Source organism: Pseudomyrmex gracilis, unplaced genomic scaffold (assembly GCF_002006095.1).
Source record: "Pseudomyrmex gracilis isolate BER0280 unplaced genomic scaffold, ASM200609v1 scaffold_58, whole genome shotgun sequence".
In the NCBI taxonomy this organism is placed as follows: domain Eukaryota; kingdom Metazoa; phylum Arthropoda; class Insecta; order Hymenoptera; family Formicidae; genus Pseudomyrmex; species Pseudomyrmex gracilis.
In genome coordinates this window covers 533,603-558,731 of record NW_018020642.1, presented here as the reverse complement: position 1 = coordinate 558,731, position 25,129 = coordinate 533,603, and the positions used below count along the sequence as shown (strand labels likewise).

Sequence of the window (25,129 nt, the reverse complement as noted above, 5' to 3'; positions counted from 1 at the left end):
ATTAAATTTGAAAATTTTGCGATATATTCTGTTAAGTAACAGACTAAAGTTTTTCAATATGGAGTTTTGGTAACTTTTTATGATTAATAATACGATACCTGTTTTATGCAAAAGCAGGAGAATCCCATTTAGTGAAGATTGCAAAATTTATCACTAAAATTTGATCATCTTCACCGGCCGGTTATAAACTTTATATCAATTGCCAACTGCAAAACTTTACAGCTGTAAGCACTCGATTCAAGTAGAGAAGAGAATTTCGACGGACGAAAACTCGTCCGTGTCGCGCACCTCCCCTGCTAAAAAAGTCTTCTTACTTCACAACCAATTGGCTGTCAGCAAGTGTTCCACCAATCTTGCACGCAACGCTATCCCTACTTTGCCCGCTTTTCTTCCCCTATGCGCAGTAAAATTTTCTCGTCTAATTGAATCGAGTGTAGGCTATGGCCTCGAATCGATCGATTATTTCATTGAAATCGATCAATCGCTATCGAATTTGTTTCGCAGAATCGACTGACCAATCACGGCTCGATTAGAGCTCAATCGAAATTGTTGAATCTTCAGAGAGTGGGAGAAAAGTTCTGTCGCTTGCCGGTAATCCTGCGCATGTGGCACATTGTTATATAGATACAACACGTACTTTACGATAGGGTAGATAGTAAAGAACTAAAGGAACATTTAGACTGCGTTAGGGACGTAATATTAAACATACAACGAGAGTGTGTCATACAAAAAGTCTTGCAAAAATGGTTATCGTGTTGTTCCACTTGCTGTGTCTGCTCGGGAAATATATGTACAATAGCTATCGCGTAAAAAAATTGAGAGCTTTGTGCGAAGAAACCGCGAGACACGATGAGTCTGAAACCATCTACGAGATGTTCGAGGAAATATACGACGACAGACCGCTTTCGACGACTAAATGTGAATTAAGGTTCTCACCACCGGCCTACATACAGAGATACAACGCGGTAGTGGACGTACTTCAACACACGTACGAAGGACAAGTTCGGAAGGTAAGTAATTAATGTTTTTTCTGTATCCGCGCGTCTCAGGCTGTGTTTCGATATTCAATGCCAATATACTGGAAATCTATAGCACATGTGACACAGGGTATAGATTTTGAGTATTGGCAACAAATACAATAATTTCTGTTGCTTTATCATAATACAGGAGGGATAAACATACAAATAGTGTAACAGAGTCGATTTATTTACATCACATAGAAAATGATTGGGAAAAATGACATAAACTCCATCACTTAGAATGTTTTTTTTTTTTTTACAATTTATCACGTAGGAATATCACGTAGATGTAATTCATATGTGAATATTTTGAATTTAATGCTTGTGTTGAAACACTCTTGAGTTTTTTAATGTATTTAGTAAATAAAATCATGTAAAATTTGTGTTTTGTTTTGATAGGTTGTTGATTTTGGATGTGCAGAACTGACCTTTGTGAAGTTTTTGAAAGCTATAAATGAAATAGAGGAGATACTATGTGTCGATATTGACAGAGAACTTCTGGAATATCATAAACACAAAGCAATGCCATTGAACGCAGAATACTTGCATCCTCGAAAAAGACCTCTTACAATTGAAATATGTGAAGGCAGTGTAACACATCCTGATCAGAAACTGAAGAATACAGATGCTGTAATTTGCATTGAATTGTATGTTGTGTATATATATTGTATAAACATTATAATCTTCTTTATTTTTTTTCAAGGTATCGTAAGATAAAAGCTGATTTTATAAAAAAAAAATTGTCTTATTTTTAGAATTGAACATTTGTACCCTGATACGTTAGAAGATCTTCCTTTTAATATTTTTGGATATATCAAGCCAAAAGTGGTGATAATAACAACGCCAAATGCGGATTTCAATGTGTTATTTTCGAATTTCTCAGGCTTCAGACATGCAGATCATAAATTTGAGTGGACAAGAAATCAATTTAAAGACTGGTGAGTTGCGTATAAAGTTTTTTTTTGAAAGAATTCTAAATAATCTAACATTGTTTACTTACACAGGGCAGAGAACATTGTAACAAGATATCCGTGTTACAATGTAACATTTCATGGAATTTGCTATGGGCCTGCAGGCACTGAGGAATTAGGTGCATGCACACAAATGGCAGTATTTCATCGATTACATTCAATAGAGGAGCCCATTGAAGAATTAGGAGCGGATGGATTACTTAGCACAGTGGCTACATATGAATATCCTGTAGAAAGAGACAGTCGTTCAGACGAGCAAAAAATACACGATACAGCAATATATTATACCAATTTCTTGATGTATGACATTCCCAGATTTGCAGACGAATCATTTGGTGAAGTAAGTCTAGAAAAAGTGTTGGGTTTCGTGTTGCGCAAATTCACCATTTCAATAGATACACTGAGAACTATTCTGGAAGAAGAGGGATGGGTTATTGAAGACCGAGAGGACGGTCCGGTTGTACTCCATGTAGAAAACTCGTCTGGATCAGAATTTGATATTGATGAGGCTGATTTTGATTTTGCACATGACAATGATTCGGATTACGGTTGCGCAGAATCTGATTCAAATACTTACGAAATACCAATTCCTGAAACACGTGCACATGCGATTGCAGAATCTTGGCAAAATTTATACACTGACAATTGGAACGAAGAATCTAGCGTTATTATTACTGAAAATCGTTCTATTAATCAAGAACATACTTACTTATTTGATGGAGAAAATTTAGATGAGATGTTTGAGGAAGCAAATGCTACTTGTAATCATTTAGAATTAAAAGATACAACGAACAAATCGTCAGCAGACGACAATAGATTAGAATTATCGCAAGACGACGAGATGAAATTTAGAACCGCGCAAGAGTTGATTGGTTTGTCGTTAAATTTTCATCCTTCTTTGTCTGTCTCGCGTTCGTCGACCTCGCCAGATCAACCGCTCGGCCTCAATTCCGAATGGGATAATTGTCCGCAAAATTATTATAGCGAAAATGAATTTTACAATAATTCGTCTTTACTGAACAGTACTTTTTGTCAATCTGAAATACCGAATGACGCGCCTGTGAAAGATGTAGAATTCACGGGCATACAAAACATCGAGGAATGTCCCTCAGAAGAAGATTACACACAAGAGAATAGCAATGCGATTGTGTCATTTAGTGGTAACAGCTTTATTAGTCAACCAATATTTACAAGTTCACCTTGTACAAAAGAGTCTACTAGCAATAGCGTTGAACAGAGAAATGTGAAAAAGCGCAAACGGTTAATGTCTCCAATGAATAGTAGAACATCATCGAAAACAGGAGAAACCATTGAAGAGGCTGAATCGGATACTGATTTGTTGAACAATACTAGTGAGATATCTAATAGTAATACTCTTATAGAAACAATTGCACAGTGCACAACCTTATCGAACAGTGAAGTTTCAACTAGTTCAAAAAGTGATACTCGCACACAGCCAAACGTGTGTGTAGAAAACAAAGAATTCGCGAGTGATAACAATTTGTCTTGTACAGAGTTAAAGCAACATGTGAATGACAGATTTACCAAAAACAAAAGCGCGATTAAGCGCGAAACTGATATTGCGAACGATGATGTACAAACGATGGAGTCGTGTCCGACCACAATGTTAGACAATGAGAACGTTGAGCACAAAGAGGAAAATGCGTGTTGTACAGTAGCGACAACAGATAATGATCACGTGAAAGCGCACATGGAAAATATAATCAGTAGTGCAATTAGTAATTGTATTACGCAATCAAATTTAAGCCATAAAAGCCCGCCTAGAGAATTATCAAATTTTAGATCGCAAAATGATGACGAACGCTCATCTTCAAAGTGTGCCAAGGAGATTAATAGTTTAGAAAGTAACAAATGTAAAAGTAACGAGGAAGCACATAATCAGTTCACATCGCAAAATGACGGGATTGCACAAGTTGGTACAAGTAAAGATGCAAGTGCAATATCCAATACTACCGGATTAGTAGATAATATCGAAGCTAAGCCGTCTTTGTCTTCTCCACCCGAGACTCCTCCGAACAGCTGGTCTCCCGAAATTATGGATTCCGGTTATCCGAATTCAGCTTCCGCACAAGATATAACGCCTGAGTACGACTTGTCGAGCATTGCTCAGGATCACATACCGGACTCCGAGTCGCCGAGCATTGCGGAAGCACCGAGACTCGTTGTGGAACCAGTCGAGGTGGAAAACGGCGATTTGGCAAATAACAATAGAGATGACGAGGGTAACAATATGATGGCTGTGGACGCTAATGATATTGAGAATTTGCAACCGCTCATTGACGTATTGGAAAACGATCTTGAGAACGAAAACGATATTTACGTAATGCAAAACGGTTTTCCAATCTGGTTACTGAGAATATTGGACATGGCCAATCCGGTTGACTTTGATATACAGGCTCGACAAAATCTGAGAGTTCCTGGCGAAGTTGCAGGTAATTTACATTTCTCTTCTTTGCAATGGTTACGCACTTCAAAAAATTATATTTATAATATATACATATATATATTTATATGTATATATATATATATATATATTATATTTATAATACATATATTTATATATTATTAGATGCTGTTGACTACGTGGGCCATGATGATGAGGGTTTTGACAGTAGTTCTGAAAACGAAAGTGACGTAGCTTCCAATGAAATGGAACATGATAATGAACATGATAAGTAAGAGAGATAAGCGTCTTTTTTTTTTAATGCGATAAAAAAAGACAAGTGCAAAGAGGATATAATATGATCGAGACATTTCAATATAATCTCACATATCATTTGTCAGTATTCTTTGCAAAATTTGCAGTGCAAGACTTTCATAGGTGGAAAGTGGAAAACAGAACTTTATTTGCATTTTAGACATTCTATAAAAATTGCGTCTTGAACTATTTGATTAGTTTTGTTATTTTTAAAACTTAGTTACTCTCTCCGTTTAACCATTTCTTCCTATATATTTTAATAGCAATCAAGATTTTTTTCTTGTTTACATCTAACATATATATATTTCAAACTTATTTTGTGTGATATAAAAACCTCGAGAAAAACCAAAAGATAATTGTTCGCATACTTGTTAAGAACAACTTATTTTTTATATAGTTTTATAAGATATATATATATAATAATATATTATATATAAAAAGAGGGAAAGAGAGATCTGTGTGTGAGCAAAATGCATGTGTTTTACATATAGTAATTTTCACGTCGCTGTTTATTTTTCCGTTTTTTCTTTTCAACACAAGGAAACGTGTTTGCAAAATGAAAAATGTTTCTCAAACTTTATACAAATATCAAACAAATCTCAGTCTGAATATCTTTCTTTATATGTCGCTAGAAAATAAAGTATTCTTGTTGAAACACACACACACACACACACATTAAGAATTCAATATATACGAATATCGATTCTTGTCCTAAAATTCAAATTTGCTCTACTCGGAATATTCGATAATAATCCGAAAGTAACGTATTGGCAAAATGTATCATTACACTAAATTTGTACACATGCGCATTGAATTTATCTTTTGTGTTTGACAGTATTAGTTACTCGTTAGTTATCGAGACGTTCTTCCTATATTTGCGAAACAAAGTTGCCTCTTCTAACATTTTTCTCAATTTCTTTTTGTTTTCAACGATAGAATGTATCCGGATGTATGGATTCAAAATCGATACGAATCTAGATTCGACGTGGATCTATATTCGACTTGAATCCTATATGGACCTGAATTTATACGTTCTGTTGTTCGAATATTTCAAATAAAGTACTCGAGATTTTTTTGAAAAAGCGTCACAATTCAATCCGGATCAACGTCAGATTTGAGGAAGAATCTTTCTCTCTTTTGGAGCCGTAATATATATATACACATAAAAAAAAAACACATATCGACAGACACACACATACATTATGTATATATTAACATATACACATTATGTATATATTAACATATATTTTCTTACGATCGTAAGACTTATTGATTACTTAAATTGTTCCAAGTGTTTCCAACGTGTCTCAGAGAGAAATCTGATCTATGTATAATCTCAGTAGTAAACGTTAAGTTTGATAAGTCTAAAGCTGCGCTTGGATCGGGCGCAACACAATTGTTGACAACACAAGTTACCTCTCACTTTTTGTTGCCGTGCCACAACAAATGCGATACGAATTGTTTCTCAACTTGCCCGTGTTGCCGGGAGTGTTGTTGCGCCGCAATCTAAACGCATCTTATGTTTTTGAGATATACATCTGGTATCGTATTATTATTACTGAAAAAACGTGATAAGTCAGTAAGTTCATATCAGTATTGCTTTGTTATCGTTTAAGTATACTTCTGTTGGAAACTTACCAAGACTGAAAAAAACTGTATACCAGTTACGTTCGCACTGTTACAAAGACTTTGATCAAATAAAGTCGATATGAAATCTGGCCAGACGTAATGTTTTAAACACATTTTTCACCTGTGTATGATACGCAAGAAAACGTAATCGGCATAAGAATTAACAAAACTTCCACATAACATTGTGTTTTTTTTTTTTATTATACATGAAGACTGTGTCTGATATTCTTCTTTATTTTAATTACGGTAGAATAAAATTACAAGGGGTATACAATACGTATATATTTATATATAATTATACGTAATTTATACTCTAAGACTTTACATGATTCTGTGTTAGCAAACGATTTCAACTGTGTTTAGTATTTACAGAAATGAAGTCTCTTCCATATGTTTTTGATATTTAAGTGGTGATTCTTGTTCTCTGAAATGTATGTGAGAGAGCCAAATGTGACCATAAAACTTTGCTTGCAATCGTGTATAATATAATACGTGTTACTCTGAGAAGATTGATTATGTATCTTACAGTCAATTTGAGAACAAAAAAAAATAAAGAATTGTGAATTAGTAAACTTCAAATCAAAGACTTGATGGCACAAAAACAATTTGCGATTGATACAAATAGTTTTAATACTTTCTTAAATAACGGTGTTTTGGTTTTTTTAAGTAACACTATCTTGCAAATCTGTGTACGTGGATAAACATATCATAAGTTTAAGTGGCACGAAGCTAAAGTTTGATAGTCGAGAATGTGCTTGCGAATAGGATATTATATATATATATATAGCAAATTTATTGTTAAATACTTACAATACTAGACAAAAATTACACGTTACTAGAATTGCAGTTTTAAGTAGTGCCTTAATACCGTAATCTATGGCTCTGTTTGTTTTTGTTTTTTTTTTATTTAGTCTTGCTACACGCAAACCTTGTCAAAAAACAAAGTGTGCGAAAATTACTAAACCAAACAAAATTCTGAGTATAAATCTCTTCCACACAATAATGTAATTTACACGTGTACATCTATTTTGTTACATGTTTAAAATTATCGTGTTCTATAAAAACAAGAGATAACATTTTTATATAAATACGTTTACTTGGTGCGGTGACAAAAGTATAAAATTAAAACGCAGAGAAAGCGATTAATATATCAAACCTAATATCTAATTTTACGGAACAATTGGATATACGTTTTCGTCGGATATGTTAAATGAAATTCATGTTTTGCGGAATAGCAGATTTAACTTAACATACGATAATATATATATATATATATATATATATGTATGTATGTATGTATGTATGTATTTATAAGTTACATGGAAGAAAACGTACTCTTACATTACTTTGGAATGTTACGTCGTTTTTGTTTTTAAGTCGAGATAAAAAGTTACTTAAAAAAAGAAAACAAAAAACGAAACAATTCTCCGCTTGTCAATTGTTACATACGTGTACATATTCAAAATCTTTTCGCAGTTGCGCATTTATCGGGTTTTTCTTTTTTTTTGTTTTTTCGAAAAATGCTTTATGTACACAGTCGAAGTTTGTACGGCATTTTCTCCCTTTCAAATTTAGACTAGTTTGATATAAAACGCGGCGTATTTTTAAACTTGAGTTTATTTCCTACTTGATTTTTTTTTATTGTAAACAGTTCATCGCGCTCGCGAGTTACGCAAAGAGTAATTCTGTTACAGTAGGTTGCTGATAGTAATCCGCGTCATTTTCAGCATGAGTATCGGGTAGTAAAAGCTTTTCGTACCACCTCACGTGTGAGATGAATGAAAGGAAGAAGAAACGAAAGAAGTGATATTGACATAAGCGCTAACGTACACTCTCGCAATAGTTGAAAAAAAAAACATCACAGAGATTAAAAACAAAAAAAACTACTTTTAAGACATGACGTATAAAATTATACAACGGAACTAACACGACGATGTAGCAATGTGTAAAATGAGAGACGCTGAAAGCACTCGATGTGTGCCGATACGTGTGGAGAGCGTGATGGTATCCTATGAGTTTAGTTCAACAGACAAAGTCGCTTTGCATTACATATAGCTACGAACATACGTCATGTCCATATATATATTTGTTGCTGGCATATGACTCGTCTCCGAGATGTACGTATTCCTCCTCCGCTATTGACATTTTGTCTGCATTGCAAAAGCATGAATAAAAACGTGGATAGAGAGTATTGAATTTCAATATGATCATTTTCGCAGAAGTGGGGAAGAAAGAGTTAAATGTAACTCTTGGGAAATTTGTCTGTGGGAAACAAATTTTCCGAGTGAGAAAAAACAACTAAACATTTCTTGTCTATACATCTACGTAATGCCACTAATGATTTTTATTATGTATCATCATGGTTTTGTTGGGGTTTTTGTTTTGTCGCGATAAGGTTTTTTCTGTGTGTTCGGAGAAAATACTCACCATCACACAATTTCTTTAAGATTGTCCCGTGTCTCGCGACTTCGAGAATGTATCAGATGATGTAAATCGGCTCCGGGTGCGCTGTCACGTCGCAAATCTCTTAACGCAGCCGGAGTCATAACTTCCCTCTTATTCGCTGCCTCTTTTATACTCGACAAGGTCTTGCTGAGCCACGGCCAACTATTTCGCGCGGCTTGCAGCTCCGAGGCGGTAGCGTGTAACTGATGCGTCAGATCCTTACGTAAAAATTCACGTTAATGAGATATATTGATTCTAAAAAACTGATTATAAAAAATTTATTTATTTATTTTTTTTTTTTTACTTGATTTCTGCACTCAGCCTCAACGTGTGCCAATTTCGTCTGTGCTAGTTCCAACTCCAGTTCGCGTACTCTCTCCTGAACTCTATGGAGCACAGGATCTATTCGATTTTCCAAAGGATGCGAAATGTCCGCTAATATATTCGTTGAATCTATTATACACGTTCTACATTTCTCACATTTCGAGACCTTCGCCTGAAATATGTATATTGTTATTTTAAGTTTTAGAGAGACAAAATCTCGAGGAAGGAAAGATATATATTGAAATTAAAATACACGTACTCGTAATTCACACAATGTTTTTTTTACAGCATTGTAATCGTCTTCCAATCGCTGACAGATCTGAAACGTACAGTGCATCTTTTACTTGTTCTGCGTACATACAAAACTCGAATTATTTTATCAATTTAAAACTCTGTACTTTTCAGATTTTGTACATACCTGTTTGTATTCGGCAATAATGACGTTACTTCTACGGCTTTCAGCATCTGCTCGAGTTACTTCGCGTTGCAACATTTCTTTAATTTGCAACAACTCTGCTTCCAATCTCTGTTTCTCTTCCTCATTTCTGGCCACTGTGCCACGTAGTTGTTCCACTTCATTACTGTATTCGTCAGCATTTTCTTGTGCCTCTACATCAGCAGTAAACAAATTTAGTTTAGAAGAGTGTTGAACATTATATTGCAGTTGTCATATAATATAGTTCGATTGTTTTGGAATTAGCTATCACTTTGAATGTATAGCGCATATTATAAAAGATCTTAAGAAGTACACGTTTTTTTATATCTTGAATATAATACAATGTAAAACATAAATTTTGAAAAACTACACACGTAAGAATGACAAAAAAAAAAAAACATTTAATATCCGTACTCTTTGTTAGAGCTTTCGCTGTGTGGCTCATGCTTTGTGCCGATGTTTTAAAACAGATGATCCAAGTATAACTAATAGATACGATATCTTTCTGTTGACACACGAGTGGTTGGTGTTCGCTATATACTGCAGTTAAGAAATGTACAACAGCCAAATTTAAACTGCTGGCGCAGCTGATACATGAGACATTTCAATATCTTGTAACAATAACATCTCCTTGCGTGACAATGATAATGACAATCAAGATATCGATATTGCGACTTTTAATTATACACAATACTATTTTGTGTAAACATATTTTTTAAAAATTGTTTAATTTATACATATAAATAAATTAAAACATTTTTCATATGTAAATAATATCTATAGTTCGCAATGTTTTATACGTGCAAACAATTTTTTAGTAACTTGAGAAGGTTTTTGTGACTAGCCACAGAATGTTACTGCTTATCAGCGGTTTCATGTATTTCACAACGCGCGATCTGATATACTGATATAGATAATCCCATTTTAATATATATATATATTTCCCTTTCTCTCTCTCACACACACACATGAACACGTACATAAGCCGCAAGTAATTTTATTATATGCTACGCACTTTATTCTTCTAATCCTAAGTGTGATTGTTTGATTACATATATTGTTGCACTACTTCTACAGAAGTCTGAGGAAAGAAATTAGTATACAAGTGCTGGCAATTTTTATATGACGCATTCATGCATTTCCAAGTGTAGCAAGGAACAAAAAACATGAAACAGAGTAATTACATGTGACAATACTTGTTAGGAATGGGACAATCTTGGATAAACAGGTAATTCACACAACAAAAAATATTCTGGAATGATTTATTTTTTTTCAAAAGGCAGCAATAAATAATGTATAAATAAAAAGCTGATATACAAGGTCATGTACATAAGCAGTACAGCCGATAAGCATGGATTCCAATAACAAACATAATATCAGTTTTTTCAGTAATTGCAATGTAATGACAAAATAAACAAATTTCACAAAACACATTTCACAAAATTGTTTAAACTTACAAGAAAAATATTGTAACACAAAATCATATCTTCTAACTCTTATTACACTACATGTTCACAGCACGTATCGAGACAATCGTAATATCAATGTAATATCAATGTAAAAAAATAACAGCAAAAAGATAAAATAATATTTTTCTATCATCGTTTTTTGCTTTTACGTGAGTATTTTCTATCATGAAAACTGTATTTGATCAATTGCTCACTGAAAAGAGAGAGAGAGAGAGAGAAAGAGAGAGAGAGAGAGAGAGAAAGAAAGAGAGAAAGAGAGTTTGTTATATTCACTAGCGGAATAGAAAAAAAATTATACAACCGTAATCTCTCTTTCGAATAAAATATCTTATAATTTCTATTTTATTCTAATGTTTTTTATGAATAGAATTGAATTTCGCCTTTATTGAACATACATATTCATTTACTTTTTTATAGTTGATAATATCTAGAAAAAATCACATAAGGTAAACCACCACCTGATCACAAGTTAATTTTTGCAATATTCCTTTTGCATTTCTACCTATTTGATAGAGAGCGATATAATGTTTGTTAAATGTTTAACAGCGTTAAATTTAATAAATAAATTAAATATTGACACTTTTATTAATTTTTAATAAAAAATTAATAAGTGTAAATTAATTTTTAATAAGACTAGAAAAAAATTTATATACTTTGGCTTTGCAAAAAAACATACTTCGTCAAATTGGCACATGTAACATAAATATAAATGTTTCCTTTTCTATTTCACATAAAATATATTGAATACTTTTATGTGTTAATATAATATTAAATAATTTACAGTAGCAAATAAAATTCTGGATACTCTTAAACAAAAGAAAATTTTATACTAAATTTTATTTTAATAATAATAATAGTTTCTAATAATAAAATATGTATAATTGAAAAGAATATCATGTGCTACAAAATTTAAAAATTATAATCTTGAACATTTCTCATATGTTTATATAAATTATTTCTATAGCATATGTTTATATAAATTATTTCTATAGCATATGTTTATATAAATTATATACTTAAATAATTATATTTAAACTTAACTTTAATAACTAAATTTTAAATTATTCACTTTCTTTTGCATGTAAAGAAGTATCCAGATGTTTTCCCGCTAAGTAATAAATTTATTATAATTTATTTTACTATCGCGCATTATGTAATTTTATGCATATTAGCGTATATTATTCTTATATATCTCATTGCTATATATTTGGAGTGTATTTTTGATTCAAAATACATTTTTTTTATCGAGTACGCTACAAAAGGAAAATATTTAAGACTCCTAAGCGCTCGTTGCATAATTCAATACAACTGCAACGAGTACCCAAGAGACTTAGACCCAAGACACATTTCTCTCAAGGCACAGCCTGAGAACTTATTATAGTCTACGTATAATTTTGCGAGCAGTTATTTTTGTCACGCAAAGATATCTCACTTTTTAAGTAATACGTATGTGAGTATAAAGAGCACATATATGTATATGTGTATGTATTCGTATACAACCAACAAGCAATAAAAACTACACACCGTACTGGAATACCACATTTACATGGAATATACATGCATGTACCGGATATTCGTGATATTGTAGCGTCCGGGCTCTCACAAGGTTGTGACAATTGCAATAGAAATTTCAGGTTCTTGGGTATTCTCGTTGCAGCCATATTGAATTATGACGTCAGAGAAAGAGACGCGTATTATATTGATGCAAAACAAGTGGCACAGAAAAGAAGATTTCGGCAAAGTTTAATCAATCTGTATCGTCGAATATCGACCGTGGCAGTAAAAGAAAAATCCATTTGTTTCACTCTATATTAGAAAAAAAAAAAAAAAAAAAAAAAAAAAAACTACGTTTTCTTGCTTATAACGTCATAATTCACTGTGGATACGACAAATACCTGGGAATTTCTTAAAAGAAAACTTTTTTTTTGACAATTTCACGGATCAGTTCGAGGCTGAGCGCTCCATAAAGGCGATTTGTTGCTACAACAGCAATAAGGTAGCAGTAAACCAATTTTACAGAGATAATTTAATTTTTTTTTATAATTGTTTGCCAAACATAACGTTCTCTTGATAACAAAGAATAGAGCTCGTCTCAGCTGTTCGCATCAATCACATCTTGCTTAACTCTTGTGTAACAGCACTCTGTTGCTTTTCGACAATATCAAAAACACGGACGCAACAGTATGTAGTGTTTTCTGATGAGTATCAAGTTTAAATGTGAACCGAAAAGTGTGCAGTTCATACGTAGAATATGAAATTACCTTTCAATGTCATAAATTCTGCTTCGTATTTCTTCAACTTCTTTAATGTCACCGAACAAGCTAACTTCATAACGTAACGTGCGACTTCTTCGTTTCGGCAACGTTTCGGTAAATGCACCCGGAAATATTTCAATATGCTTTCGAAATCTAATTGCAATAACTCCTTCTTACAAAACTAAAATCAGACAAAAAATGACGTTTATTTAATATCTATTTATGGAATAAAGAAACACGTTTATATACAAGGAGTCACTGTTACATATGAAATTGCGCAATAAAATAAAATTACTCAAAGCTTACCATTAATAAAGCGAGAGCGACTTGGAATAACGTGTCGAGTCCTTGTAAAAGAAATACGTCCAAGATATGAAAGACAAGATATAATGGAAATCTAGCGGTAAATAGAGTTAAAAACCATTGTGCGGCGAACATGTGCGTTTCTACGCCGCGATCACAGAAGTGCTTATAAAGTTCCGGTAATTGATCCTAGAGAGAAATCCAAATTATACAAAATATGTATACAATATATAGAGATCGATCCACACACAGATACTTTATACATGTAAGATATAAATGACTAAAAACTTACCTCTATCAAACGATTTAATTGATAAAATCGCATGTAAAGGTTGTCAAATCTATCCTTGTATAAATCTCGAAGACCGTAATCGTACATTAATTTAACCAGAACACAGAATGCTTGTTCTTCAGGCATCTGTAAACAAAAATTACGTTTTATCGGTAAACGTCATCGTCTATTTATTAAATTTTACGATAATTACACACACTTACGTGCAATAGCAGACTAGCAACTAAGAAACTAAGGCCTTGGCAATATCCAACTTCTTCGTCATGAACAGCGTATGCTTTGCTTATTCTGTACAAAGAGTCTTGTCCTAAGCCGCCTGTTTCTTTAAAAAAATCATGGGCTGGAAATGTTCTATTAATGTCTCTTAAAATCACACTCTCGCAACTGCTTTCCTATTTTGACAACAAAATATATGTTGCGTGAAAGAGAGAAAGAGAGAGAAATTATTTTTTATATTTAAAATTATATCAGATACTCACTTTTGTAATCAACATTCTGTATTTGTCCATCATTTCTTGTGAATTGTCACAATTGCTCAAACGTTGCCAAACTTCGCCGCGCAAAGCTTCGGGAATTCCTTGTTTTGTGAGTTTTATCAGAAGCTTCGGACGTTGTTCGTTAACTTGCCAGCTGTCTAAAACTTCAGCCCAGCTATTTAATTCATCCTGCGAGCAGTCCTTTGAGACTTCACCTGTGCCACTCAACATCGGTTCATCTCCATCTAGATACAAAAATTTTAATGTTAAGCGCACGCGCGTGAAATAGCTTTTTTTTTTTATTCCTACGTCAACAAGTTAATATCCTGGAATTTCACTTTATTACCTGAATCTATTTCTTCTTTAGGTGTAAGTGTGTCAATACTCGTTAAAGAGGGCGTTCTAATTAAAGAGGCTAGATTCAGGGCCAAATTTAATCTATTTCTATCTAATTCACCAGATGTTTCTATACTCTGTACTTCGTAATGTATTTCTGTACCATCTCCAGAAATTACCTGTTGTATAAAAAAAAAATATACGAATTATATACACACACAAGTTTTTTTTTTTTTTTTTTAATAAGAAGAAAGAACAGTTTACCTCTTTGGAGTTGAGATAAAACTGTTGCACGAGATTTTTTTTGTTAAAATACCAAAATCTCTCATTTTGTGGATAGACCTTGACTGATGTTTCTATGACAAATCTTACGGGTTCTCGAATATCTCTGATAACAAGATCAACAGCAACAGTCATGAAAATTTTACCCTCTCGTGGTGTCTCTATATTAAGAGTTTCCAAAGCGGGATCCGCGGGATCCCAACGTCCGCAGATATTATAGCACTGTTTGTCTTGTATTATTGGTCCGGTATTAACTTGCTGTAAAATTGTTGTAATATTGCGAACGTCTGAGCTGATTATAGACATAAAATTAACTTGCTGCTGTGAATCTCTTTTTACCATCTCTAATAGTCGCATATCGCTGTGTTTTACATTTCGGCCAGGACTAACAAGAACTCCGAAGCACCGCTCGACTTCAAGCGTAATACCACCCTCTTTACTCGACACTTGTTGGATGCTCAAACAAACTTGTTTTGCTACGTTACTTCGCAATTTGAAACAGTTTCTATCTTTAGGGACTGTACCAAATCCACCTTTTCCGTCTTCTTCTTTTATTTCCATTGTGACTTCGAAAATAAACACTCTGGTATTCACTTTTTCACTTCCAGCATTGAAACCGTTAAAATCACTACCTGTTAATGAACTTGTCATTGAACGTGGTATTCTGTGAAAAGCCTTCGAAAAGCAGGCTGAGACCTGTCCAACCTAAATAAAACATTTATATGATGTAAATATGCGTGTACACACATTACATATAAAAGATTCACATATTAATGTACATATGAATGATTTAATACGCACTGCTTCTGGTATGTCACAACGAAAAACATGACACTGATAAATGGCAGATTCTAAAGTGTCACCGTGTGACCACGTGAACGCGAAACACGCTGCGCACGGACCGCTACTTTCACCGCGTGCGTAAAATAAAATGCGTTGCACCTCGTAACGCGCAATAGCTTGTTGTGTCCCAGCATCATATAAACTAAAAGATTTTCACATCAATTTCCATACGACTAACGTAAATACAAACTTGTCTCTTCTCTCGTGTGTGTGTTCATGAATACATTCATAAAAAATTCAATACGTATGCTTACATAACTGAACCTTGTGAACTACTCGGCACCGAGACTGAAACTTTTATTCCTAAGTTCAAAGACTGTTCTGCATTTAATATGTTCATGTTACGTTGTATTTCACATTCTGATTTTGGTGCATTTATTGCGGCTGCTCCCAGATAAGTAACACCATTGAAAATAGTGCATTCTTGTTGAACATGTGATAACGTATTTAATTCCACTTGTATTTCTGAAGTACACAAAATATGAAACTTGTGAATTTTAGTTCTATACGCACGATGTTTTTGTGTATCTGTTTGTTTACTATTTTTTACCTTCTTCGAGATAATCTTCAGGCTTCATGATATCTTGTTTTTCTGATGAACCACCGCAAGGACTGACATCATAAAATTTACTGTGACCTACTTTTTTTGTTTTTTCTCGATTATGTTGACTTATCGTAGTCATTTTGAATTCGCCACCTTCTATTTTTGAATCCTCTGTCAAAATCTGTGTATAATTGTTATAGAGAAAACATTTATATAAAGTCACATAAACAGGAAAAACTAAAAAATAAGAGCTGTTTAACTATTTAAGCAACTAGCTCTTATTAACAATTTTAAAAGATTTCTAAAGTTTATGATTTTACATCTGAGAATTGTACAAAATATTTGTGTCAATTTTTATTGTGTTTTAATTCTGTATCAATGACTAGCTTATCTTGCAAAATTTTTATAGAAGTTAGATCATGAGCCATACAGATTTGATAAATGCACAAACCTCACGAAGATTATTTTGCAGATCCTCCAGATTGCCGTTGTTAGCAATTTTTAACATGGGTGGTTCTAAGAGAGCTTGTTGCTGTTTGCTGTTACCTTTTTCGTTCACAAATTCATATTCGTCACTTGTCGCCACTGATTCCATAGACTTTACACTCATGCTATCCTCCATACCTAAATCTGCAATATTAATATTTATAAACAAACGCAACTCTGAAATATTTTAATTCTAATCTTTAAATATATGTGACATTAATGTATTTGTGTCTTTTCTTTTATCAACTACAATGTCTTTCTGACAAGTTACATAGTTCTTTTATCAATAAACATCGGAGCAGCATCCCTTTGCGATTGCTCCAAGATACATAATCAATTAGTTCTATCTACATATGAGGGAATTAACCTTGTTTATTCTCTCACTTGCGTCCCATGTTATTACAATGAAAAAGAAGAACATAGGTTTGACACAAATGACAGCGAACACGTACGAAACTACAAATTGCTTGTCAAGACCACAATTAACTGTCGTTTCTCAGATGGGTGCGAATGCGATTCAGTATCCGTTTTCCCGGAAAGCGAACGGGTAAACATCAGAGAGAAGATGATCTCTGTTCTCTCTCCGCGCTCCTTGCTAAATCCTCTGAACCGTGTCACCCTCGTAGTATTCTATCAGCGCGACTCATTAGAGCGCGAGCAAAATAATGCGCTCGATTGCGGTTAGCGGTTGGCAAAACAAGTGTACGAAATTCGCGGTGGCGGCGGCATCGCCGTCGTGCGACGACAAGACAGACAGAAGCTAACGCGTCCGTATCCTCGTTGATGTGTTTTCGTCAACGATGACGACAACGACGACGACAAGTCATCCCCGATATTGTCGTCACCTAGCTCGCGCTCCGTTCCGTAACGCACACGTACATATATGTGTCGTAACGCGGATTATCCCCGCCGCAAGACGCAAAAATCACCGGGGGGATCACCTTCGCGGTGTGTGCGAAATTCGTGTGTTTCGTCTCTTCACGGAGATTTCCTCGTGGTGCGATACCTTCTGCGAACTGCCTCCCCTCTTTCTTCTCACGCGTCTTGGTCACCCCGAAATTTCGAGCACGCTCCGCTTGAAGGTCGACGTCTGCATTTACATGGTTTTCCAGTATCGACGGCTATCGGTGGGCTCATTGACGAAAACCAACAGAACCACGATAAAATCGGCCATTCGCGACCACACACACATCCCTTCCTCGGTGGGGATGGCCGATATCTATGTGTGTGTACAAAATAGGTCTGTTATTTTTCTCTGCACCGGAGCTGCATTAGGGCCGATATTCACAGTCCGGTTTCGTGATTGGACAGACTAAAGCCTTGTTCTCACGAGCCAATCATCGTTCTTGACGCAGCTTTGGATAAAAAAAAAAGAGACCTAACGGATCTGTTCGTCTTGCTTACCACTTTCGAGTGACAAGACAGCGAGTTTTTTATCGGATTGAGTCGCTCCTGAAGCGTTTAAATGAACGTCAATTTGGCAAATCGACCGATCGTATTTGTTCGATTTGCCAAAAATGAAGCGATTTAACCCGGTCGAACAATGCTGTTAGTTCGATCGGGAAATATTCGTAACAGATCAGTTAAATCCAAGTAAGATCATGACCGCAATTTTTTTTTTTAAACAAAGATTGTTTAAATAAAAATTGCCATAATTGACAATCATGTAAAACAAGTGTGTGTACTACACATTTATATGTACTTGTAATAAATTTATTTCAAAAAAGTTGAATTGAAAAATTCGGTTTTTTTTAATCATCTATTTTGTTGTTGTTTTTATGAGAAACAAAGTTCAACGATCGAAAACATGTTTTTGAAAACTTTTTTGACGATCAAAAAACATCAAAAAAGTGAATAAATTCAATATTTATTTACAATGCGTGCGAGTGCTAAAGAGAAACCCGTTTTCTCGACTCGACTGGGTACGTGACTGGGCCGCGTGAGGCGCGCATGCGCAAGATGCACGGTCCGCGTAACACGCCGAGTGCAGTTTGGTTCAGTTCGTAGGCGCACCGTAGGCGAGCGAGACGAGCTCCGTTACGGTTGATTAACGCTCGGAAGTGATCGAGTGGTCTTTTCGTGGAGCAGTCGCACTTTCGCGTCCAGAAAAGCTGCCGATCCGCCGCGCGCGTTAACGCACAGCGCGGCGTTACTGTATAACAACAACAACAACAACAATCTCGCGCACGAAACAGAACACGTCGATGCGCGTCGCGAAATTCGCACAGAGACGCCTGTGATAATGAGAAGTGTGAGAGTGCGTGGAGTCGGCTAGCGTGGATCGACTGGTATCGACACGAGAGAGTATCTACAGAAAGAGCGAGAGAGAGAGAGAGCACGGTAAGTATATCTTCGTGTTTGATCATGTCCGAACCTGCGAGACTCCATCAATAATCCCGCACATATTCACGTTGGGAATATACGACACGAAAGAGCGAGAGAGAGAGAGAGAAAGAGAATTCCGTGCGGAAATCGCGCGTTTCTCTTCGGTCGCGCGAATGGATCACGCGAAAGGTTATAAATCGCTACCTCTGGAGCACGAACTCGTCGCGACCGATCTCGACCAGATTCGCGTCCGTGATTTATCGCGCGGGTTTTTATAAATTGCAAGATGAAATTTTCTCTGAGCCAGTCTTCGACTCGCAACGGATGTTGCTTTTTGAAAAATTATTACAAAAAATACAACTCCGTTACTGGTTATCGTATTTGTCAAGTGATGATTTGACAAACACGTGTGTTCTTTTCGTTACACTCGTGTAATCCTCGACGTTTTTTTCTCGTCGATTTTAATTTCTTGGTCCGCTCGGTCGGGTCGACGTGATCTGACGTATAACAATCTGGCGTTTCTCCTCTCTGCGTGCAAATGGATTCCCATGAAACCGAATCGGTTTCGGGAATGTCCCGCGAGTTGTTGAGAAACGTCAGATGCCGCTTATTTGTCTCATCAACGGTCTCGCACGCAGAGAGACGGTCTCTCGGTCAACGGCTGACCGAGCGCGATAAGACGCGCGCCTTTCTTTCTTATCGTTGAGCTGGCTCCGCTCCGTGCCACACTTTCACGATCGTTGCGTGCATGCGTGCGTACACGATGCAACCAGATGCAATGCCTTGGCTCCTCGCACGAAGTAACACGGCACTTCCCTCAGGTTATGTTGGACCCAATCGATCTGCTCACTTGTTGGCGCCGCGCGAGAGTAACAAAAATTTTTTATTCTCTCCACAACTCGACTGGATAATTTATCTCCTACCTACGTTTATATAATTGCCACTCACGAATCGAAAGTGGCTGTCATTTTTTGTGTAATGCTCGTTTCAAAGTATTGGTAAATATTTATTACATTTAATGGGGTGTGTAAGGAATTCAATCGCTGTCTTCTCGTTACTTGAAAGGTGCGACGAAAAATTTTACATCGACGAATTGTACGTGTTCTTTTCGATGAATTTTGTAAAATGACAGAGTAGAAGTTGAGAGAGAGAGAGAGAGAGAGAGAGAGAGAGAGAGAGAAACAAAGTGCAGATAATCTCTTTTTTTTATTTTTGGCTCGAAAAGACGCGCGACAAAATTTACGCGATTAAATTTACGAGGAGAATGTGTGTATATTTTTTGCTCTCATTTTCCGGATTAGAGTATCGCGAAAAAAGCAATCAGTGAGGTAATCAAAGTGTTGAATTTGTCTGGCAAGCGTTAAGCAAACATTCTTGTTCTTGTTCTCTTTTTTTTTTTTCTTCGTGCGCACTGATCCTCTCGCCGCGTGTTTCTCCCATCGTCGGACCGAACTTAAATTCCAGTCTCTCGCGCTCGACCCCTCGTGCTTTTTTAACTGCCGGTTGTTCCGGATGTGTCTGTTCTCGAGTTACATTAATCGCGTTACCAGTTGCTCACCCAGTTTGCGTTTCCCGAAACCCGATTCGAGCGGACTTTGTTCGCATTTCCTAGCGCAATTAGCATCTTCAAAACGTTTCGTCATTTTAATTAGCGCAGTTTGCATTTCTCTCTCTTTCTCTCTCTCTCTCACGAGATGTCTCACGAGAAATACGCACAACAACGGATGAATTGCCAGCTGACAAGTGAGCTCGCAATTACAATCAAGAAATCAAGCTCTTCATTTTGTAATTTCAGATGACAGCGATGTCGTGCGTATCTCGTCTTTCGGAATCTTGAAGCGATCTACGTGGTGTGTTGGCAAGACGTGTTGGAAACAACGTGGAGAAGAAGACGCTCGTCGATGAAGCGTTCAGGATCGTCAAGAAATTGTCGCTTCTCTCGACGGAGATCGAACATCACACGACACCAAAGTCCGTTCGAATGCTCGGCTGAGTAAACTCGGTTCACATCAAAGAAGACTCCCCTCTGGGAGAGGCCGAAAACAAATCTCAATCTGTATTTTCTTCAAAACAAACAAACAAAACCAAACATGACTCGCTCAAAACGTATCAAGTTTACGCGTGCGTAAAAATCATCAGGATTGGAAGACTATCGGTCGAAGAAAATCCGGCCGTATGCATCGACCGGGATCGTCCGCGATCGCTGGAATCGAGACGTAGATAAATTCGCGCGTATAGACGCGAAGAGTGTGGAGAACTCCACAGGTGGACCTGTACGTTAAAACGCGCAGCAGAATCCAAAGTGCGGTGTCTCAGTGAGATGGCCTTCATGATGAAGAAGAAGAAATACAAATTCTCCGTGGAGGTTGATCTCGAGGAGCTCACGGCGGTTCCGTTTGTCAGTGCCGTGCTTTTCGCCAAGTTGAGGCTTCTGGATGGCGGTTCCTTTGTTGATCATTCCACTAGGTGAGTGGTTTTATATTACAAATTACAAGCAATATATTATACAACAAAAACAGATTAATTATCATTATTATTCTTATTGTTTATATTATCTTTATGAACATACACCAATCAATCGGTTTGACGAAACAATCAAATTCTTGTCGTACGCGAATTTTGTCCATAAGGATAATAAAAAATAAACACTTTACATGCGCGAAAGACTCGCTACACACATACATATCAATAAAATACAAAATGAAAAACAATTAAAATCAAATTATTAACACTATTTATATTACATTACACAGTCTCTTTTTTATACGTTTGAAATAATTCATTATGAGATAATTTGTTGGAAATATTTCTCTTAATTGGTTGAATTTTCAATTTTGACTCGCGCATTTGTTTGTCATTTCATTGTCATGTTTAATTATTTATTTCGCCACCGTTTTCTCTCTCGCGACAATAAATCGTCGCCGTTTTATCGACGAAAAATTTGCACGCGCGACGATTACATCACGATTTCCGAGAGCGTCCATAGAACCCGAAGTTGTTTTTTCCAGAAATAGATTCTCGACAGAAATAAAGACTTTAGCTATGCTCGGGCGGACTTGCACACTTTTTTTACACGCTGCACATATAGCAGTATAACATTTCTATTCTACTTGAGAATGTACCGTTTCTCGGTACGTTCGCTATTTCAATCTCGTTATTCGAGACATTACGAGTTCCGTTTGTTTGTTTCTAATTTTTCGCAAATAATATTTTTACGCCAGAATTCGAGAAAAACTCTCGCGACTTTAATCTAAAATACGTGAATTTAAGAATTTTATTCTTGGCGATGACGCGAATTGCGCGTACGTGTGTGTTGGGAGAAATTCTCTCATGGCGACAATTGTGTGGAACAATTAATCAAGTAATTACCATTCGGCAAATGCGAGCCAATTTATTTGCGGGTTCGCAATGAATTTTATAAAAATTATTAGAACATCACGGTTACAATTTTAAGCCTTCTGCTAATTGCGCGGAACAATTAACGAATGTTAATACGCGTGTCAATTATCTCAAAATTTGCTCGATTCTTGTATTTTACATTGCGATGTGAACGTTTCGAGAGTGTGCGATTTTTTTTTTTTTCATTTCTTTTTATTCAATCATGCAATCGAATTATTAATATTCAATTAACTGTTTGCAAATCACCATTTGCATGGAATGTGCGAACGTGTACAATGGCCCGCCGTAGTCGCGATCTATATTTAGCAGTACCGGCGTGTACAGTTTGCTTTTTCTGATGAACCATTAAAACTTGGTTGTGAACCAAGAGCCGGAAGCTCGTTCGGCTCTAGATGGTCTCCAGAAGCGTGATCTTATTCGAGAACATGTGTTGTAGCGGAGAAATGCACATGTCTCTACACGGTGTGGTCTTGCGTACATATTTGTAGACAAATGCGTGCGGAACTTATATAGCAACTTAGCTCGTAAACGTACGCGACTATAATGCTGCGTTATATCTTTGAAACGAAGGAAAAACGTAGGTTTTGACTCGCGTGACTACGTTCACGCTACCACGTTATTTTTAAACTACTTCTTTCAACTTTGCTCTTGTCGCGTGCAAACGCATAAAAAGAAATTTTATACAACAATGTACCACGTACTCACTTCTACACACGCACACGTTTTCTCTCTCTTTCTATTATTAGCCGCTGCGACTGCTTCAGTGAGTAATGCTTCGATTTGATTGCGGTTCAATCCACTTGAAGTCGATAATGCACGTCGGAATGAAATATCGCGCGGTAGAAACTTTGCGTTCCAGATCAGTTTCCAAATCTTTGGCACAGTTCACACTCTGTAAAAAGAAATATAGAAATTTACACATCTCTTTCTCTCTCTTTTTACGTGTCACGGCAATTAACCTTATTTTCCTCCCGGCGTTAAATATCGTATTTCTAGAGATGTCTCTCTTTCTCGAACTTTTCCGCGCACCACAAGCTTGTGGTGGCAAAACGAACGTGTTTGGAGTAACAATTAGCATGTTCTTGTTTTTTTTTTGCGTGGAACTCTCGCGAAGACACGAAGGAATATATAAATTGGAAACCCTCCTCTCCACGGAGAGAAATCCACTTTGACGAAAAAAAGAAAAACCAAATCCTTGTTTCGCAGAAACTAATACTGTGATATTCGCGTAGGGATCGTCTTCTTTCGTAAGTAGACTATTTTTTTTCTGCTTTTGCACAACGTAAATCCTCTCTCTGTCATTTAAAAGCGCTTCCGTTAAACGTCGCGTTTCACCGACGCGCGTGAGAGAGATAACACTGACACGCGCACGTAAGAGTATAATTTCGTTGCCGCAGGTGAAATTTTCCATTTATTTCTCATGTATCGTACGTTCTCAAATTTTCAAATGGCAAAAACAAACTACACATGCGTCAAACTCTCGCACGGTTGTCCAAAAAATGATACTTTTCCACGTTGAAATTTATTTTCGCCTATGGCTTCGATTGTCATTCCGTTTCGCACGCGCGCGCGCGCGTGTGTCGGTGTTGCGAGTTGAATAGCCAAGTCGATAGTTGGTGCCGTGCAAAAATGATCCGTGAGCGTGTGTGACGTGTGTGCCGGTCGCACATTTCCCGCCGCGTGAAAACCGCCGCCGCGCGCTTTTTAAAACTGCCGTCGCTTTTGTGTTCCGGATATCGACGTAACAGAAGCGTCGTCGGAACACAAGGACCGATGGCAATTGCATCTGCACAAGGCGTCTGTAAGGCGCGTATCGCACATTGTTATTAATGTATTGGTTTTTTTTTTTGTTTCTTAAAGAAAGAATTGTATCGCGTGAATAATGCCAGGTTCGTTAACTGTTTATTCTCGGTATAAAGGCAAGGTTTTCCTCCGAAGAGTTTTCTCTCTCTCTCTCCCTCTCTTCAAATTTTTCTTTGATTAAACTGCAGATTTGTGTCCTAGTTTTCCCCTGAAGAATTTTCCTTCCTCTCTCTCTCTCTCTCTCTCTCTCTCTCTCTCTCTCTCTCTCTCTCTCTTTCTCTCTCTCTCTCTCTCCCAATTTTTCTTTGATTAAACTGCAGATTTATATTTATTTATATTTTTTTAAATAAATAACAATGTGTGAAGAGATCTATTAAAACCGTTGAATGCAATTCGAATGATTCGTCGTTGTTATTAATATTTTAAGAGATGAGTGTTTTTTTAACCTTGTTCTTTTTATATTCTTATATATAATTTTATATAAAACGATACCTGTGCACAGAGAGAAAAATTATAGGTGAAGCAAGGTCACACACACGCAAGGTTTCTTCATGTGATAGAGTCTTGCAGCAATTTATTGGTCAGTACATGTTTATCGATTAGCCGTGAAATGAATTGCCTGCGTGCATAATAGACGATCTCTCGATGTGACGTGCGACGAAAAGATGAAGACCCCAGTGAATTTGTGCAATTAGATCGTTTTCGCGGAAGCTTAGCGGAAGCTTAGCTCCACATAACGTAAGTTTCCGTTCTGTTGCGTCACTTTGAACCAT

At 36.2% G+C, this 25,129-nt stretch overlaps 3 protein-coding genes across 5 annotated transcripts in view; 2 read left to right on the top strand and 1 right to left on the bottom strand.

Annotated features, from left to right (window-relative positions):
• Window positions 1-632: 632 nt before the first annotated feature.
• LOC109854062 lies at window positions 633-6,427 on the top strand. Its single transcript, XM_020426773.1, has 5 exons — window positions 633-1,010; window positions 1,419-1,666; window positions 1,775-1,957; window positions 2,024-4,443; window positions 4,581-6,427. The coding sequence occupies exons 1-5, from the start codon at window positions 744-746 to the stop codon at window positions 4,688-4,690; spliced, it is 3,228 nt and encodes a 1,075-aa protein (XP_020282362.1). The 5' UTR covers window positions 633-743; the 3' UTR covers window positions 4,691-6,427.
• Window positions 6,428-7,112: 685 nt separating this feature from the next.
• Window positions 7,113-18,060, bottom strand: LOC109854060 (rab GTPase-activating protein 1-like). 2 transcript variants are annotated; one of them, XM_020426772.1, is made up of 17 exons: window positions 17,836-18,060; window positions 16,795-16,973; window positions 16,350-16,524; window positions 16,054-16,264; window positions 15,758-15,941; window positions 15,296-15,661; window positions 14,939-15,214; window positions 14,685-14,853; window positions 14,342-14,583; window positions 14,066-14,254; window positions 13,863-13,988; window positions 13,574-13,759; window positions 13,274-13,448; window positions 9,526-9,716; window positions 9,367-9,426; window positions 9,088-9,279; window positions 7,113-9,001 (listed from the first exon to the last, which is right to left on the bottom strand). In XM_020426772.1, the coding sequence occupies exons 2-17, from the start codon at window positions 16,963-16,965 to the stop codon at window positions 8,768-8,770; spliced, it is 3,147 nt and encodes a 1,048-aa protein (XP_020282361.1). In that variant the 5' UTR covers window positions 16,966-16,973; window positions 17,836-18,060; the 3' UTR covers window positions 7,113-8,767. The 2 variants fall into 2 exon arrangements, with proteins under 2 accessions (XP_020282361.1, XP_020282360.1); XM_020426771.1 differs by having other exon boundaries at window positions 14,939-15,661.
• A 774-nt stretch (window positions 18,061-18,834) lies between these two features.
• LOC109854011 (protein FAM102B) overlaps window positions 18,835-25,129 on the top strand; it is a 28,386-nt gene continuing 22,091 nt past the window's right edge. For both annotated transcript variants that reach the window (XM_020426685.1, XM_020426682.1), the window contains exons 1-2: window positions 18,835-19,169; window positions 20,950-21,620. In XM_020426685.1, coding sequence (XP_020282274.1) covers window positions 21,475-21,620 — 146 coding nt within the window. In that variant the 5' untranslated portion in view covers window positions 18,835-19,169; window positions 20,950-21,474. The remainder of the gene's footprint in view (window positions 19,170-20,949; window positions 21,621-25,129) is intronic.

Coding starts and splice junctions, on each gene's coding strand:
- LOC109854060 (XM_020426771.1), bottom strand. CDS start 16,965: ATGGAGGATAGCATGAGTGTAAAGTCTATGGAATCAGTGGCGACAAGT. Junction 15,662..15,757: donor GTTGTGACATACCAGAAGCA/GTGCGTATTAAA, acceptor TGTTTTATTTAG/GTTGGACAGGTCTCAGCCTG. Junction 9,427..9,525: donor TTATTGCCGAATACAAACAG/GTATGTACAAAA, acceptor TGTACGTTTCAG/ATCTGTCAGCGATTGGAAGA.
- LOC109854062 (XM_020426773.1), top strand. CDS start 744: ATGGTTATCGTGTTGTTCCACTTGCTGTGTCTGCTCGGGAAATATATG. Junction 1,667..1,774: donor GCTGTAATTTGCATTGAATT/GTATGTTGTGTA, acceptor TCTTATTTTTAG/AATTGAACATTTGTACCCTG. Junction 4,444..4,580: donor AGTTCCTGGCGAAGTTGCAG/GTAATTTACATT, acceptor ATATATTATTAG/ATGCTGTTGACTACGTGGGC.